This window comes from Notamacropus eugenii, chromosome 4 (genome assembly GCF_028372415.1).
Source record: "Notamacropus eugenii isolate mMacEug1 chromosome 4, mMacEug1.pri_v2, whole genome shotgun sequence".
Lineage (NCBI taxonomy): Eukaryota > Metazoa > Chordata > Mammalia > Diprotodontia > Macropodidae > Notamacropus > Notamacropus eugenii.
The window spans coordinates 68,801,309-68,820,026 of record NC_092875.1 but is presented as its reverse complement, the minus strand read 5'-3'; the positions used below and the strand labels follow the sequence as shown (position 1 = coordinate 68,820,026).

At 51.0% G+C, this 18,718-nt stretch overlaps 1 protein-coding gene across 2 annotated transcripts; it reads right to left on the bottom strand.

The window, feature by feature from the left end:
- Nucleotides 1–7,154: 7,154 nt before the first annotated feature.
- Nucleotides 7,155–18,111, bottom strand: TLE5 (TLE family member 5, transcriptional modulator). Of its 2 annotated transcripts, none has more exons than XM_072601705.1 (7): nt 17,924–18,111; nt 17,176–17,273; nt 15,240–15,303; nt 14,179–14,223; nt 11,787–11,849; nt 9,916–9,990; nt 7,155–8,218 (listed from the first exon to the last, which is right to left on the bottom strand). In XM_072601705.1, exons 1-7 carry the CDS (start codon nt 17,948–17,950, stop codon nt 7,997–7,999), a joined length of 594 nt encoding a protein of 197 aa, XP_072457806.1. In that variant the 5' UTR covers nt 17,951–18,111; the 3' UTR covers nt 7,155–7,996. The 2 variants fall into 2 exon arrangements, with proteins under 2 accessions (XP_072457806.1, XP_072457808.1); XM_072601707.1 differs by having other exon boundaries at nt 7,155–8,215; nt 17,924–18,096.
- Between the last annotated feature and the right edge of the window lie 607 nt (nt 18,112–18,718).

Sequence of the window (18,718 nt, the reverse complement as noted above, 5' to 3'; positions counted from 1 at the left end):
TAACTAAGGGAATGATACATGTGCTTGATTAAAGAGATTGTTGACCCCTCAAAAGTTGCCTTTCCTACCTCATTTCTAAAATATATACAGAACTGAGTCAAATGTACAAGAATACAAGTCATTCCCCAGTTGATAAATGGTCAAAGGATATGAACAGGCCGTTTTCAGAAGAAGACATTAAAGTTATCTATAGTCATATGAAAAAAATGCTCTAAATTACTATTGATCAGAGAGATGTAAATCAAAACAATTCTCAGGTACCACATCACACCTATCAGATTGGCTAACATGACAAAACAGGAAGATGATAAATGTTGGACAAAATGTGGGAGAGTTGGAACACTAATTCATTGTTGGTGGAGCTGTGAGCTGATCCAACCATTCTGGAAAGCAATTTAGAACTATGCCCAAAGGGCTACAAAATTGTGCATACCCTTTGACCCAGCAATATCACTTCTAGGACTGTATCCCAAAGAGATCGTAAAAATGGAAAAGGGTCCCACATGTACAAAAAGATTTATAGCAGCTCTCTTTGTGGTGGCCAAGAACTGGAAATCAAGGGGATGCCCATCAACTGGGGAATGGCTGAACAAGTTGTGGTATATGAATGTAATGGAGTACTATTGCGCCATAAGAAATGGTGAACAGAAAGACTCCAGAGAGGCCTGGAAGGACTTCTATGAACTGATGCTGAGTGAAAGGAGCAGAACCAGGAGAACTTTGTACACAGCAACAACCACAGTGTGCGAGGAGTTTTTCTGGTACACTTAGTCCTTCATAGCAATGCAAGGACCTAAAAAATTCCCAATGGACTCTTGAGGCAAAATGTCTTCCACATCCAGAGAAAGAACTATGGAATTTGATCGCAGAATGAAGCAGACCATTTTCTTTTGTATTATATTTTGTTTTGCTTTTTGATTTCTCCCATTCATTTTAATTCTTCTATACAACATGACTGAGGTGAAAATGTATTTAATAGGAATGTATGTGTAGAACCTATATAAAATTGTATGCCATCTCAGGGAGGGAGTGGGGAGGGAGAGGGGAAAGGGGGAGGAAGGGGAAAAAAATCTAAGATATATGGAAGTGATTATAGAACAATAAAAAAAAATTTAATTTTTAAAAATGGGAAAAAAATGTTGCTTTTCCTTTTGCAAGCAGATCTAAGAACCTTTACAACAGGCCCTCCTGTGTGTGCAGAGGTCCTTGCTGTTACAATAGCTCACATACCCATTTGCTTATTGTCTCCTTCATTAGACTGTGAGCTCCTTGAGGACCTGGGGCAGCTAGGCGGTGCAGTGGGTAGAGCACCAGTGCAGGAGTCAGGAGGACCTGAGTTCAAAATCTCACCTCAGACACTTGACACTCACTAGCTGTGTGACCTTGGGCAAGTCACTTAACCCCAGTTGCCTCATCCTGGGTCATCTCCAGTCATCCTGATGAATATCTGGTCACTGGATTCAGATGGCTCTGGAGGAGAAATGAGGCTGGTGACCTGCACAGCCCTCCCTCACTCAGAACAAAGTCAAGTGCAAGTCATGTCATCATTTCTCTGATGGCATGGTCTTCTTCGGTAACGAAGGAGACCACACACACACACACACACACACACACACACACACACACACACACACACACACCTTGAGGACCAGGACTATCTGTTTGCCTTGCTTTTAGCACTGTACCCGGCATACAGTAGACGCTTAGTAAATGCTTATTGGCCTATTGACCTGGGTTCAAATATCACCTGTGGTAGAAGTGATGTCCTAAGGTTCTATACCATCAAATTAGGCTACTTTCTCCTTAAGAGGCATTGAAACCATCCTTGAGATTTAATTGGTTCAGAGGACTAAGACTTGGCTGCTTGAGCCCCAAAACAACTGGAAGGTGGAGTAGCTCCAGCTCCTCACTTCCTGCTTCTAACCTCAGATTCAGGATGAACATTCTTTGCTGCCCTGAATGTCAGGAATTGAAAGAAGAGGAAATGCCACATCATTACCCTCTTAAAGGTAACTAGGTGTATAAAGTACTGGACTTTAGGAAGACCTGGGCTCAAATTCTGTCTTTAACATCTACTAGCTGTGTGACCCTGGGCAAGTCATTCACTCTCTCTGCTTCAGTTTCCCCCTTTTGTAAAATGGGGATAATAATAGCACCTATGGAGGTTTGTAAGGATCTAATTAGATGCCATCTGTAATATGCTTGGCCAATTTTATAGCACTATACTGATATTATTATTGTAGATATGGTTTCTATCATTATAATTAGTCATGGAGGCTTGCTCAGGCTCTCCCAGCCAGGGGCCCAGAAGAACCTGAGCCAGGGCAGTCTGTGAGCTCAAGATTGAAACGCAGGCAGACAAAGGAGTTTCAGGAAGCCAAAGGCACATAAATAAGGCACCACTTGCATAAGTGCCAGGGTTTTCCAGTTAGTGACCAGGTTGACTTATGATATGCTAGGAATGTGAGGAAGACTTATTGAGGTGGTACAGCCAGTAAGTCTGGGTTTGTAGGCAGGAAGACCTGAGATCAAATCCTGTTCATTCTTGAGCAAGTCATTTCACTCCCCTTGACCTCAGTTTCCTCATCTATAAAATGAGGAGGTTTGACCCAATGGTCTCTGAGGTTCTTTCCAACTCAAAATGTAGCCAGATAAGGTCAATTTAAGAGAGTTCATTTTAATCCAGGAAATATTTATTAAGCTCCTACTGGATACAAGACTGTAAGGCACTGGGGATAGAAATGAAAACTAGGTCCTGCCCTTAAGGAGTTGACAGTCTTTCGGAGGACACAAATAAATATGTAATATATACTTTATTGTTATTGTAAAGTCATTTTAGTCTTGTCCCACTCTTGGCAAAAATACTGGGGTGGTTTGCCATTTTCTTCTCCAGTTCATCTTACAGATTAGGAAACTGAGGTGAACAAGGTTAAGTGACTTACCCAGGGTCACATAGCTAATAAGTGTCTGAGGCCACATTTGATCTCAGGACCTGCTGAGCCACCCAGCTGTTACTGCTACTGGATAGCTGTTTATCTTTCATTCTCAAAGAGGACCATGACATCAGGAAGGTGACGCCATGACTTGCACGTGAATTGGATTTAAGTGAGGCAGGGCTGTGCAAAGTCACCAGCCTCACTTCATGCAAGAATCTCTAGCCTCCCCACCTCTGCAATGAAGGGAAGATGCATTTTCATAGCTCTTTTCTGGGGCTGTTTGGTCATTATAATTATATATCTTTCTGTTTGGGATTATTGTCCTTTCCATTATATTCGTTGTGTATATTGTTTTCCTGGTTCTCCTTATTCAGCTCTGCATTAGTTTATATTAAGTGATCCTCTGGTTCTTTTCATTCTTTCTATTCGTCATTTCTTATGTGACAATAATATTTCATTACATCTGCATGTGTGCCACATTTTTCTAACCAGTCCCTAAATAATAGGCACCTTTTCCTGATTTTCCTGTCCTTTGTTCCCACAATAAGTCTGCAAAAGACTCTGGACGCAGGCTGGCCCAAGGGAGATGACATAGATAAGGGAAAATGGCAGCCATTTCTTAACAGTGGCAAAGTTAGTACAATTGGCAGAAGCGATTGCAGCATCCAGAGAGGTCAGTGGTCCCTAGGTCTGGGTGCCCAGAGAAGTCAACACCTCCTAAGCTTTGGTGACTGAAGAAGTCAGTCAACACTCAGCTGCAGCCAAAAGAAGTAGGCAGTGAAGTCTGAAATGCTCTGTGGTTTCTGCTAGCGTTCCCAAAGCTGTTGCTACAGTCAATTAACATGACTGACCTGATGTGTCCTTCCAAGGCATTGAAGAAATAGAGGAGTTAAAGTGGGAGTCAACTAGAATTCCCATTTGAGAATGACTTCCAAAAATATTTAATATGTGATTTAGTTTTCTGTTGTTACACTATCATTCTGCTTTAATGAAATGTCTTTGCTTTGAATTCATGTCATCTGGCTTGGTCTGGCACAAACAGATACATTAGTGGGGGCTCAGAGAAGTGAATTCAAACCTGTCTCAGTGACATTAACCTGACCATAGCTGAGAGAAGGTCCTGGCCTTATAAGGGCTTTCTAGTCCCTCCTCTGCCCCACTGTGTGTTGTTCAACTGGTCTCCTCCCCTGCCTGAGAGACTCAATTTCTCCATTAGTAAAATGAGAGGGTTGGATTACAGAGGACCTTGAAGGTCCCTTTCTGTTCTGATACCCTATGTTCTAAGACTGCCTTCAATTTTCTGTTCCAAGGTTTCTTCCAGTGCTGATATTCATTGTCCTAAAACAGTTTTCCAGCTCTGAACTCCTGGGTTCTAAGGGCCCTCCCAGCCCTGACCTCCTGGGTTCTAAGGGCCCTCCCAGCTCTGACCTCCTGGGTTCTAAGGGCCCTCTCAGCTCTCACATTCTCTGCTAGTCTAAAATCCCTCCCAACTCTGACACTCTCTATTCTAAGGTCAGGCCCAGTGCTAATAATCAATCTATATTTTTCTCTCTGTCCTAGTCTCTCCCCCACCTCTTTCCTGTCTCTTAGTCTCAGATCTTCTCTTTTCTCTCTTCCCATAATTCCTGGCAAAGCCCACATCCCTCAGGGGATTTAAATTCCCACTATCTTCCCAGGGAGGATTTCAGTATTAGTCTCCACCCTCATTGGACTGGAGTTCTTCCTCGGATGGTTCCCACCTCCTGGCTCAGGGCTGTGGATGAAGGTTCATTGAGAGAAAGGGAGTTTGGAATGGGATGGGAGGCTGAAAATAGGCAGCTTTGTGTAGGATGGAGACTCACTGAGGGAACAGAAAGCTTATAGAGGGAATGGAGTCTCAGTGAGGGGGATGATTGTTTAATGAGTGAACAAGGAATCAGTGAAAGTGATGGGGGGAGTTCAGTGAGATGACAGGGCCTTGGTTTGAGGGGGGGGGTCACTTGTTAACAGGATGTAGCCTAAATGGAGGAGGGGATGCTCAGGAAGGAGGTTATGGGCTCAATGAGTAGAATGGAGAGGGTATGTAAGAAAACTGGGAACCAGGAAGGGGTTGGGGTTCAGTGAAAGAGACAGGAGCTTAGTGAGGAGATGGGAACTTAGGGAGGGGCTCATTAGGCAAATGAGGGCTTGGTAAGGAGATAGGGACTCCAAAAAGGTGGTGAGGAGATTGTACAACGGGGAGATTCATGTGCTGACACAGTAACAGGGCTAAGCTTGCACCCCCTCCTCTGATCTCTTCTCTTCCTTCCCATCCCCCAGCACAGCCCAGGCGGGGCCTGTTGCTGAGTGCAGATGAATTATTGATGCCTCCTGGGCTCAGTGGGGTGATGGATGGTGAAGCCACCGCTGTCTGACCGCCCCCCCTCTTCCTTCCCTCCCTCGAGCAGCCCAGCCCTGGCTGAGAGCCCCTGGGAGCTGCCCCGCTGGGTCTGAGCTGCCTTGGAGATGTCCCCCCTCCCCTCACCAGACTCATTAACGGAAGGCCCTGCGGAAGGGAAGCCGATTAGCGGCTCAATTAGCCACGTTCCGCCTGGGAGCTGAGCACCAGTCTCCCGCAGCCACAGCCGGGAGGGGTCAGCCAAGATGGTGAGCCAGGCCCCAGGCCTCTGCCAACCCCAAGTCTTAGAACACAGACTCTCAGAGTTAGGAGGGCTCTTAGAACACAGCATATTAGCGAGGGCAGGACCCAAAGATAATGACTCTCAGAGCTGGGAGAGCCCTTAGAACCCAGGATATGAGAACTGGGGGAACCCTTAGAACACATCAGAACTGGCAGAGAATATTGAGAAAATGTAGTCCAATGCTTTCCTTTTTCAGAAATGGGTCCGTTGAAGGGAAAGGTTTTTCCTAAGGTCAAATTGCAAACCAGTGGACTAATCCCAATCTCTCCATCTCTAGTTAAGGGCTTTTCCTATTATACCAAACTGTCTTTTGTCCAAAAATGCTGATGGGTTCATCATCTACTTGCGGTCTCCCACTAATCTCCTATCCTTTCTGGGGCATCAATGACCCTAACCATCCTCCTTTTCCCAGTCCCACTCTCCTGGGTGGATCTGGCTCACAAAACTGGCCAGGAAAATGCAGGCTGTGGCTGATGGAGGACCCTAGGACACAGAGCTGAGAGTGCCAAGGTCAAGTTAGAACACCTCCTAGAACTGGTCTTCAGGACAGATTGACCTCATGTCAGCCAACAGGAAAAGTTACCAGTCAGGTCAGGGCAGAGGAAGGGAGGTGGGAGGAAGGAGAGACCCTGCTTGCAAGAGTCAGACCCCAGAGAGTGGAGAAGCTGGAGGTGGGGCACCTGGAAATTTCAAATATAGAAAGGGAAAGAGCCAAGCAGCTCTTGCTATAGGGTGGTCAAGGGCTCCATCAGGAATCATCCCTCCTCCTGGAGATGCCCACAGCACCATTGGGTTACAACAGAACGTAGCCATCATTCCAAGGGAGGATGTGGCTGGGAAACCAGGGAAACAGAGGGCTGATGGCCCCATCTGAGGAAAGACCTTCTTTCCTGTAATCTATTGGAGTAACTACACAATGTCCCAGTCTCTGTGCAAAGATTCTCAAGGGTCACAGTTGGGCCTGGTGAAGGAAACACATCAAAGCTATTAAGGAATCGCCTTACAACACTGAATCAGGACCCGAAGACATTTGGAATATCACCTAGTCCAATCCTGCCTCCCCATTTATAGGGGCAGACATTGAGGCCCAGAAAGTTGACAGGACTTCTCCAAGATCCTAGGAGGGATAAGAACAGACTCAAGGCAAAAATAAAGAGCCAAGGTCTGAAGGGTGGAGGCCACCAGCAGCCAGGCCTCTTCCTATGGCTTGGAGATGTCTGTAGAGACTCAGGTCCACCAGGTAGAGTGGGGAGGGAGGGAGAACATGCCAAACCAGCTCATTAGGAAGATGAGGAAAATTTTAAATGAGTACATGAGATGCCAAAGAACCACGGGGACCTTCTAACTACAGTTCAGACTACTTCAAATGAGAGTGAGTTCCCTATCCAGAGGTGTATGAGCAAAGATTCCATCTGAGGCTGCACAGGAAAGGGGGCTTAGCTTGGATAATAACCCTGGAACCCTTGGAGGTTCCACGAGGCCTCTCATGCTCCTGTGGGAGGCCTAGGCAAGCTTTAGCAGGCAGGAGACCCCAGGGATGACAGCAGGAGGCGGGCGCTTTAAACCAACCGTCTCACATCTTTATTTGAAAGGCACAGCTAGTACAAGCTTAGTACAGTGTCTCCATTCCTCCTTTGTATTAGGTTAATGAACACCAGAAGCCGACAAGTTTGTCTAAAGGACTATATACAAACACGAAATTGGGGGGAAGGGAGAGGGGACTTTTTTTTGGTGATTTTTTTGTTTCTTCTTTTAAAAGACAGGCTAGCAGACTGAAAGAAAACCAGACAAATGCGGTACCCTCATCTTTATTTGTGGGCATGGGGAGGGGGAGGAAGCAGGTCCCCCCAGCCCTCTCCATCCAACCTCCCCTCTCCCACATGCCTGCTGCTGAGCTCTCTCCTGGTACCTGGTACCAAAGCAGAGGGGCTCAGGGCCCAGGTTAGGTGGGTGATGGAACAGAGCCTGGGAGGAGTCAGGTAGGCAAATGGCAAGAAGGAGGAAAGAAGGAGTGGAACAGGGTAGAGCCTCTACATGGGGGGGATGGAGGGGAGGAACCCGGGGCCGGCTGGCATCCGTGATTGCATGCAGTACCAGGAGGGGACTGGGGAACTGCTGTGCTGGGTGCGCAGCAAACAGGCCGAACGGGGGGAGCAGGAAAGGGAGGGGGGTCGGTTACATATGTGCACAGGGAAGGGGGGGAGGCGCTTGGAGCTAAGGTGGGTTCATTCTTTTATTCCCTTCCGACCCGGTCCGGTCCCATTCACACCCCAAGGGATTTAGGGGAAGGGGAAGGGGCTGGCAGGGGGCTGGGGGCAATGTCTGAGATGGGCTGGCTGGCACTGAGGTGCCAGTAGCCACCATGAATACCAAGCCTTTCCCCACCCCCGGACTGTGCCTCTAATCTGACTTGTCACCATCGTCATCCTGGTGGGCATCCCCATCATGCCCGTTCTTATCCTCCTTAGAAAGGTGGGCCTGAGAGCCCAAGGCCGACAGGGAGAGGAGGCCAGTGCCTGCGCTGACAGCTGGCAGAGATGGTGGCTGCAGGCCCACAGGTAGCGGAGTCAGGGGCAAGGCCAGGGCCTGGAGCTGGGACAGCTGGTGAGCCTGGAGCTGCTGCTGCAGGACAGGAAAGAAGGAGCTAAGGACAGGAGGAAAACAGGAAAAAACAAAACCCTGCAAACCACTACGTGGAGACCCATCCTAAGAGGTAGTGTTGGGGAGAGCCTGGTGGGGAGGGCTGGGCGCTAATCTTGACTCTGCCACACTTCGGTGTGTTGGGGCAGTGCCTTCTTTACTCTGGTTCTCAGTTTCCCCAGCTGAAAAGTGAGGCCACCGAATCCAAATCTCTTAGTGTCCCTTCCATGTAAAACATTTCAAGATCATCTATTCTAAAGAGCCTTGCAGCCCTGGTCATCTGTGCCCTGTGCCAGAAGGTTCTTAGAACTCAGTAAGTCTATGGCTACCTATGAACCATCAACTTCTGGAAAGATGGGAGGGTGGGCAATTCCTCCACCTCTGCCCTATCCACAGGAGCCAGTCTAGACCCTTCAGGCAGCCACGATGCCTCCAGATCTATCATGTTCTCCCTTCCCTACAGCCAGCAGGACACTTATCTGCCCTAAACCAGTTCTTATTCCTGGAATGACCTGCCCTGCTCCCATTCCTAGCCACTAAATCGTCCCCCTCCCACCAGGCCTTCCAGAAGCTTCCTTCCTAAACCTCTAGCCCCAAGGAGAGATCTTTTTCCTCTGGATCAGTTGGTGTGTACTCAGGGTCCATCTGTGCAGTAATTCTGGGTCTGTTTCCAGGGCCATCTAAGCAGGCACACTAGAATCTTTTTTGATCTTTTTGCCTTCTTTCTCTTTTCCAAGGGACTGAGCATGTAGCCTTAAAGGGTAAACCCTCAACATCCACTGAATGAACAAATGGAGCAAGGTCAGATGGATTTGCTACGAGATCTGGCTTGGAGTCAGGGCACAGGGTCCCACTCAACTGATGGTCTAACACTTTTCTCAGGACAGCTCGAGGGAGAGGATTTCGCCTTTACAGATGAGCAAGAGAGGCCTTGTGCATGGTCCCACAGAGGCAGCAGCAGCTGCCCTGGGCTCTGGGTCCCAAACTGGAATCTTTGGAGGTTGAATACTTGAATACTTCCTCAGCTTTTAGTTGATGGGAAAAGTGAAGTTCAGAGAAAGTAAGGGGTTTGTATGCACTAATTTAGAGATCTCCGAGGCAGCCCTGGGCTTTCTGGGGGTTAGGGGAAAATTTCTTCATAGAACTTCAAGGTTTAACAAAATGATTTTACACCTATCACCTCAATTAATCCAAACAGCCCTCCAAAGTGGGTATGACTAGTATCCCCATTTTGCAGACGAGAGAAGCTGCAGCCCATGAAAGTTAAACTCTGTTCTTGAAGCCTCCAAGGCCAGGGCTGGATCCCATGAACCACCTCTCTACCCAGAAACAGCTTCCTGTGTCACAGTACAAAAGACTGACTCTGTTCCTAGTACATCAGGCTCAGAAAGGCCTTTACAGACCATGGGGAGCAATTGGCAGGTGTTTTTAAAAAGGGAAACTGAGGCATAGACTGAAGCAGGGATAAATCCATGGTCACATTGGTGCACAGCTGAGATTCAAAGTCTCCCCGGGTCCACCTCAGAAAGATTTGGTGGCTCCAGATTGAATGTGGGGTGTGGGTGGTGGTTTCTAGAGCACACCCCTAACTCTTCCCTTGAATGAAAGGGTAGCACTATGGAACTTGGAGCTGAGAAGAGGGGACCTGCCCCCGAGGTCATGCTTGTGGAGACACATACCCGGATGATGGAGTTCAGCTCCGGAGCAGTTACCTGCTTGGCTCGCTCAATTGCCCCCAAGACCTGCTGTTGGTGCTAAGGAGAGAAAGAAGTAGGGTAGGACAGAGAAAAAGGTGTTAACTTCTAGGAAATGTACTTTTTAGAAGACAAGAGTCACTAATTATCATGCCCCACACTGCAGTGGCTTTACAAGGTAGAAAGGAAACCCCCCCCCCCCCCCCAGCACCTGATCTTTGTTAATAGCTGACTGGCATTTATACACAGCCTTTGAAGTGTGTAAAGCTTCCTAACAACCTTGGGAGGAAAGTACTTGCTTCCGTTTTACAGATGAGAAGACTGAGACTCAACAGCACAAAGAACTTGGTTCAGGCTAACAAAACTAGCACAAGTGTGGGTGGCAAAATCTGAAGCCACATCTTCTGGATTCTAAGCCCAGCCTCAGTCCCCATGCCAGGAAGCAATCTCTTTCAAATACAAAGTGATTCCAGTGCCTCGAACAGTGGAAGACACAGAGAAGGCACAAAAGCCTCAGCATTTGTTGATTTGATCACAAATTCTCCATTGCTGACGGGGCTGAGAAAACAAAGCTCTTACTGACACAAAAGCTAGACCAGTGTGGTCTACTGGTGTCCCAAGCCAAGGGGCAGAGGGTTCCTTGAGCCACCACGCTCTCAAAATCAACTGCTCCTTCTCCCAAATGTCTGTGCCAGGGAGCCTTCACCATTCTGGGTGGGCCATATTCCCAGATATCTGAGGAAGGCCCTGGCCAACAGCCTTGAAGGGCAATGCCACTTAGGGGTGGTAGGGGGGGAGACACCTGTGACCAGAATAATGCTCATGGGGTTTTCAGTTGAGTTTCTTCCTAGGCTGGACAGCCCAGATACCACTGAGATGAGCAGCCAGACCTGGACCTGCCTTCTGTTTCTCTAGTAACATTAACAGGAACTCCACTTCCACAGGTGCTTAAGAATTACAAAAATGTGTCTTGGGAGGAAGGCAATTATTTACCCCCATTTTACAGATGAGCAAGTGAGGCTCAAAGTACCACAGTTAATAATGAGAATTTAAAAAATAGTTCTTCCTATGTCAACTTTAATGTTTATAAAAGCTCTTCCCTCCCAGCAACCCTGCAAAGCAGGGAGTGCCAACATTACCATCTTCATTTGAGAAAAGAGGACATAGAGGTAGAACAAAAAGCAGCTTACCCAAAATCACTTAATAATAGCATGTATATAATGCTTAAGGTTTGCAAAGCATTTGCCATGTTACCTCATTTGATCTTCACAATAATCCTGGGAGGCAGGTGCTATTATCCTCATTTTACAGAGGAGGAAACTAAGGCAGATAGTAGTGACCCACCCAGGGTTATACAGTTCATGATTGTCTGAGGCAGGATTTGAACTCAGGTCTTCTTGTCTTAGATCTGACATTCCATCCTGCTGAGATATGTAGCTAGTGAATATTCCCAAAGACAGGAAACAAAAATGCCAAAGAAGAGGGATGACAGGCACCCCCCTTCCCCCAGTCAGAAAGATGGAGTCAGAGATTCAGAATACCACCTGCCTCTCAGATTATCTCACCTTCTCCTTGTCCCTCTCCAGCCTCAACTATTTCCTAGTTCCATTCCTAGTTCAGCCTGGGTCCCAGTGGGCTGGGCCAGTGCAAAGCAACAAGAACACACCAGACTGTTGGGATTCTCTGCCACCTCAGTCCAGGAATCCTCTGCAGCGGATACCAGCCCCAGAAGTGGGCTGCCTGGAGAAGGAATGACTTTCCCTACAGTATTCCCAGAGGAAAATCAAGATGCTGCTATTTGGCTGCCCCCTGCTGGCCCAACTCCAGGAATCCTAGGGGGCTGGGGCTCCCCTTACCTCTTGTGAAAGGTAGGGCAAGACTTGAGCACAAATTCCATTGAGCCTCTTGACGATTTCAGCCTGAAACACAGAAGGTCTCTGATGATGGGGAAGGAAGAGCCTGGCCTTGGGGGACGTCAAGGTAGGGAACGGTTCAGTCTATGTATGGGAAGCTGGGGTGGGTGTATGTGTGTCAGAAAAAGAGGCTTCAAACCTGGACGAAACAAAACCAACCACGATTCGGGCTGCCCTTCAAGATGAGGGTGAGGGGCAGGGGTGGGGCCTCAGGCCCAAAGCCAAGTTATACTTTCTCAGAGGCGTGGTGACCATGGGATGACTATCTCACAAACAAACCTCTGGGGTACTGTGTGACCCTCTCCAGCCTTCCTGACAGCTCCTGCTTCTACATGTCCAGGGGACATCCTGCTCCTCAGAGGAGCCTTTCCTGAGCCAGAACTACTCCTAATGCTGCTCTCAGGGCCCACAGAGACCCCTCGACTTTTCCCTTTGCCCCAGGAGGCTCTTCAGGTACTTGAAAATCAGCGATCATGCACCGTAACTGTGCTTCTTCCTTTAGCTAATCCTCACTGGGCATGCTGAGAAAGAGCTTGGAGAGCACCCAGAGAAGTGTCTGGAGCCCCCACCACCTGGGGATGGGTGAAAAGAAGGCCTAGAGAAGAGAGGGCTTAAGGAGGGACCCAATAGCTAATTGCGCTCTGGTACTCAAGATGCTCTCTCACAGGAGGATTAGCTTCGCTCTGCTTGGCCTCAGATGGCAGAGCTAGGAGAGACATGTGGAAGATGCCAGGCTAGGCTTCCTCACAAGAAATGGCACGAGGAGGCTTTCCCAGCTCTGGAGGTCTTTAAGCTAGCCATGATCACTTGCTGGGTGTGTCGGAGAGGGATTCCTTTCCATTATGGGCTGGACTAAATCTGAGATGCCTTCCAACTTAGAAATGTTCTTCTGAGTCTCAAAGATAGGGGTTTACAGACTCTCAGAGCTGAGGTGGACAATAGGTATGAGTTCTCGATATCACAAACCACCTTGGCCTAAAGAGCTTTAGTGCCCCATAAAACCTCCTCCCATCATTCCACATCCCACCAAGTTGACTAAGTCTGATCCCTCTGACCTTGGAAGGTCCTTTAAATAGCAGAGAGCAGCTATCATGAGTGTCAGGTTCCGGGCCTTAGGAGCCTGAAGTGGATCCCTGTTGGAGAGGAGGGGCAAACCCACTCCAAAATGACACTGTGCCCAAGGAGTGGCCCACGTACAGGTCCTCAGAGCATTTACTAGGTAATCACCGTGTGCAGGGCACTGCACTGTGCTAAAAGCTAGGGAGACAAGAAAAGGCAACAGATTCTGTCATGGATGCCTAGAGATCATTTGTCCAACCAGATGAGGGCTAGTCAAAAAAATGGTTAGTGAAGTCTGTTTGGAAGCTGGGATTCAAACACAAGGCTCCTGACTTCTTCAAGTCTAGGATTCTTGGAAGTCTAATTTCCTTAATGGACCTTTTTCTTCATCTGTAAACAAGGTGGGAGAAGAGTCACATTTATAACAAATGGGAATTTAGAACATGGAATACTGGGGCTGGGGGGGAGAAACCCAAGAAAATGGATTGCTCAATTCTTTTATTGGGGGTAAAGAACCACAGGAAATAAAAAGATAGCTTTAAGGGGGGATGGGATAGAGAAAGCAGAATGCCAGATTCGGGGCAGTGAAGAAACCATAGGAAACAATGTTGGAGGGGGAGCAGGAACAGGAAATGGACCTTGTACTATTGACTATCAGAGCTAGGAGAGACCCTAGCAGCAGCCTTCTAGTCTAGCTAACACCTCATTTTATCACTGGAGAAACAAGTCTGAGTAAAAGGACCTTACCAGCTCTAAAGCACCTGGGTTGGGGACTAGTCTGGCCCCACAGAAGCCTCCAAACAGCAACAGTTAGCATAGAAAAAGGGGGAAGGAATCTAGTGCCCCCCATGCCCAGTAAAATAAGCTGGGCCCCTTGGAACTTTGTTCCAGATTAGCCTATCAGACAAATACTTCCAGGGCTCGGTGCCCCTTTGTACTAGTCCATGTCAGAAGCAGGGACAGCCCCCCCCACCATCGCCAGGTGTGTTCAGACAAGGGGTGCTTTGTAGGAGAGTCAGGCTCTGAGGCCACTTGGCCACTGTCCCTGGAGAGATGCCCCTCATCCCCCCCACCTTCCTATTGAGAGAAACCTCTCCAGGGGTGGCCAGAGAACAAACCCCAGGGGGCCCCAGGAACAGGGCGGAGGCGGTAACTAGAACAGGACTGGGGTGGCTGCCAAGGCGAGTGAGTGGTTCCTACCTGGAGGGAGAGAGGTAGGAGGGGAAAAGAGGGAGGGACTGAGGAAGGGGAGGGGGTGTTGCAAACCAGATCTTACCTGTTTGTGCATTTCAATGTTGAGGCCATAGGACATCTCATAATACTGCAACAGAGATGGGGAAAGAAGCAGGCAACAGTTCAGGACTGGCCCTCACCCAGCCCCATGAGTCCTGTCCAACAATCACAGACCAAAAGAACCCCAAGAGACCTGGGAACCAAACTGGTCCAATCCTCGCCTCTCAGAGAGCGGGGCCCAGTAAGACCAGAGGTCACACACAGCTAGCTCAACAGACCTGGGACTCATTTTACAGCTGGTGAAATTGAGAATCAGAGAAAGGATGAGATTTGTTCAAGGTGACACAGTGAGACAGACAGGGATGTACCTGGGACACAAACTCAGTCTTCTACCTGCAGGCTAGGGTTCTTTCCCCCTACATGGGGCATTCCTTACCAGCTGTCTGGCACCAAGGGGTTAAGCAACTCAACTGGCAAGGGCAGGGGGGTGGAGGGAGAGTGTGCACAGAAAGCCAGGCCTGAATTATTCATATCCAAGTGCCGGTGAGCTCACCCCACCCTATCTCCGTGGTAGGCGGGCAGAAAGCCCAGCCTCCCAGGCAGCAGGGCCCGGGGGTGAGCTGGCAGGCCTGCTCCAAACTCGGGCCCAGCCTGCCACGCCGTGGTTTGGCACTTGGGCCCAGGGCCCTACCCTGCTGCGCCAAGCCAGCCGGCTTGCCTGGGACCAAGGCCAGGGAGTGAAGGTCTGGGGTTTGGCTGCAGTCATTTACTTCAACTCCTTCACCAGTGACTCCTGAAAACTTCCCAGCTACCCCTCACCAAAGCTGATCCGAAGCCTTTGTGCCTTTCTGGGGGCAGAGGTGGGAGGCTCCCCAGGTAGGTGGCTGAGGACTAAATCTCCAAAAGTTGCCTTTGTTGTGCTGGGCCTGGGGCCTCTGAAATCCTCCCCTGGAAGCTCTAACTGAAAATCAAAAACATATGTTTCTACCACTGCCGCAGCCACGAGTGTGGGCCTCGAATGTCGCCCTGCTCCTGACCTCACCTGAAAGGGGGGCAGAGGGAATGACACTAGTTCTGCAGGGAGTAGGGGGGCCTGGGACATACCATGACGTAGTGACGCTGCATCTCCGACTTCTCACTGGCCAGCTTGTCACACTCCAGTTTCAGGCTTTGGAAAGAGAAAAACAGGAGGAGGCCTGTCTGTGGGCGCCATTTACAAAGCACTCCCTGATCTACAATGGTTTGCAAAGCAGGCCTCCTGTTTATAAAGTGTCTTACTGGTTTACAAAGCACTTCATGGGGTCTGGAGAAACTTAGAGTGAATTCAGAATGTGGGCAAGGGAAAGGGGAAGGAGAAACCCCCCACAAGCCAGTGGGGTCTGAGCCAAGGATCTATTGGATCTCCAGCAGGAGAACAACAGCAGGCCAAGCCTCTGAAGGCTTTCCTGGCATCAGAGATGGGTTCCTGAGCTCAAAAGCACCTGATGCTCAAGTAGATGGGAGGGAAGCAGCAACCCCTCCTACAGGGGCCCGGGGGACCCTCACTCCCCAGCCCAGGCCCTCCCATTTCTTTATTTAGAAATCAAAAAAGCCTCATTTCCATGTTATCCGGTGCAATAAACAAGCCCAGTCTCTGGGGGCCCCTCCCAGGCTCTAGAGGGCCATAATTCTTGGCCTTGGGGGGAAGAGAGGAGAGGAAGCTAGAGCAGGCAGTAGGACACTGCTGTGTTGGGAAAGCCACATCTTACCCCCTCCCCAAAAATTTTTTTAACAGAAGGAAGGAAAGAAATTCTATTACCCTTCTGGAAAATAATAACCCCTCATCAATTTCCTGGTAATAAAAATGGGGAGAGGGCAGCCTTCTATTGGTTAATCTACTTAAATTCAATAAACCAGGTGATTCTAGAAGCCAGCAGGGAGACATCTTCAGTTCTGGCCCGACCCAATTTGGCATAACCAGGGGTGGGGGGAGGGGAAGTATGGTTAATCATAATTATTTCATTTCTCTAATGCTTTCAGGTCTCCAAAATGCTTTTCTCAACCCAAAAAGGAGGGGGTATAAAGATTATTATACCACCTCCATCTAAAAGATGGGGAAAATAAGGCCTAGGAAGGGAGGAGCTTGTGCAAGGCCACAGACCTTGAACATCAGACCTCCTGGAAAAGGGAAGCTGAACTCATACTCTACCCCAGCCCCATTTTTCCACCTCAGGGACTCATCCTATTTCCTGCCTAGGACATCCCAAAGCCCACTGTCTCCACCTTCCTTCCCTACAAACAAGGCCCTGATGTCCCTAGACTCATAGGCAAGCTGCTGCACAAAAGGTGGGCCAGAAGATGAGGTCAGGCCTGGGAGTGGAAAGGGAGGGGAGATCTCAAGTGGAACTGAGGCGTGAGCCTGGGACTGATGGGGGTAGCAGAAAGGTCAGCTCAGGGGGCATTCACTCCCGCCAGCCTTGGAAAGCAAGGAAGGTTTGGGTCAGATAGGAGAGCCATCCCCAGGCAGCCGGTTCTAAGAATAGCAACATTTCATATTTATATAATGTTCTACACAATGGCCAGGGACCTTACAAGGGAGTCGCCAGGAAGAGGCAGAGAAGGACCTAGGCTCAGATTCCTACTCTGTTACTCTACATGACTGTGGGCAAGTCATTTAGCCACAGGCTTCATCTCTGTAAAAGTGAGAAGGGGGTCAGGCGAGATGGCTTCTAAGTTCTGAATCTATTAAATGAGGCAACTGCCGCCAGGGAGGTGGAAGAGATTCACCAAGGTCACAAAGGAGATGCTGTTAGAGCTAAATAAAAAATCTGGGTTCCCTATCAATAAATTCAAATCCTAGAATCGGGAAAGACTTCTGGTGGTCACCTAGTGCGTACCCCCAGAAATGGGGAAGCCCAAGCTCGGAGACAGGACTCGGCCAAGGTCACACACACTCAAGGTGTTGGCCTCCTCTTGGGATCCTAGCACAGGGTTCTGCTTAGGCAGGGAGGGGAGGAGAGCAGGGTACCCCGGCAGTCCCGGGCTCCCCAAGGGGGCTCACCTGTGGTACTGTGCTTGTAGGAGCTGAAATTCATCTTTGATCCGGTCACAGGAATCTGAGGTCGTGAACTTTAGCTGCTGGGGCAGGTGTGAGGAGCCCTTGAGGAAGGTTAACAGGGAAGGTTAGGGCACAGCCTCCCCCCACCCCGGCCATGTGGGGGAGGCTGGAGTCCAGGTTCGGCCAGAAGACTGTTCAGGAATCTGAGCATTCCCCAGGCAGAACCTCTCTCCCCGGGGCCTGAGGAAAGGATGGGATTGGCTTGGGGGGGGCACACGGTGGGAGCCCCCTCCTCCAGCCCAGCCTCCCTCCGGGCTGCTCCCACCATCCTCATCCTCTCCTCCTCAGGGCACTTCCTGGGCCCGGCCTGCCCCGACAGGGCTGATGTTTACATACTCAGCTCCCGCCCCCCCATTTCCTGCTCCCCCCCACAGGGCCATGCACATGGAGGGGGGGTTATTGCAGCAGGGCCGCCCCATCATTGTTTTAGAATGAAAAAAATCAAGCCTTTTTTTCCCGATCGCAGACCGTCCCCCCTCCATCCCTGGGCCCCCCACTTCCCCGCGGGGCCCCGGAAGGGGGATTAGAAGCCAGAGAAGGGGCCGGGGAATCGTCACGAGGGGGGTGGCGACGTTACCACCGGGGGTCGCATTTTAAAGGGGCGCAGCCGAGGAAGCAGCGGGGCCCCAGGGGGCGGCCCCACCCCAGCCCCCCCGCCGCGCCGATCTCCGCCGCTCCCCCGCCCCCTTACCGAGTGCCTGCTTTGTGGAAACATCATGTCACTCGTGGGGGGCGGGCAGTGAGGGGAGGGGGGAGGGCTGCGGGCCGAGGGAAGGCAGAGGCCGCCGCACCAACGACGACGCCCCCGCCGCCGCCTCCTCCCCGCCGCGGGCCCGCTCCGGCCCCGGCCCGACTCCTCGGCCCCGGCCGCCGCCGCCGCCTTTGTCCCCGCCCCGGCGCCGCCGCTCAGCGCCGCCGCAGCGCGCCCCGGCCTCCCGCCGCCTCCTCCGGGCCGCCCGCCCTCCGCCGCCGGGCCCGCTCCCGCTCCGGGCCGCTTCCTGCCTCCTGCGGCCCTCCCGGGCTGCCGCTCCTATTGTCTAATGGCGGCCGCCGGCGGCCGGGGGCGGGGGCGCGGGGGAGGGGGGCTGCGGCAGCAGCGGCAGCAGCAGCTCCGGCCTCGGCTCCCTCGGTCCGGCTCCGGCCTCAGCCGAGCACCAGCAGCACCACCTGCTGCCGCCGAGCCCGCGGCCTGCACTGGGGCGCGCGCGCGGGGAGGGGGCGCGTGCGCGTGCGCGGAGGGCGCGTGCGCGGAGGGGCGCGCCCCCGCCGCCGAGCTCCGCGGCCCCGCCGCCCCGCGCCCGCGCTCGGGCCTCGGCTCCGGCCCCGGCCCCGGCTCCAGCCCGGGCCCCAGGTCCTCGAGCCGCCGCCGCCGCCTCTTCCCTAACCCCGGGGTGCCAGGTTCTCTGCTCCCCCACGCGCCCCCCGCGGCCTCGGACGCCCAGGCCTCGTTCTCACCCCGCCCCCACCCTCCTGCCCACACTCGCAG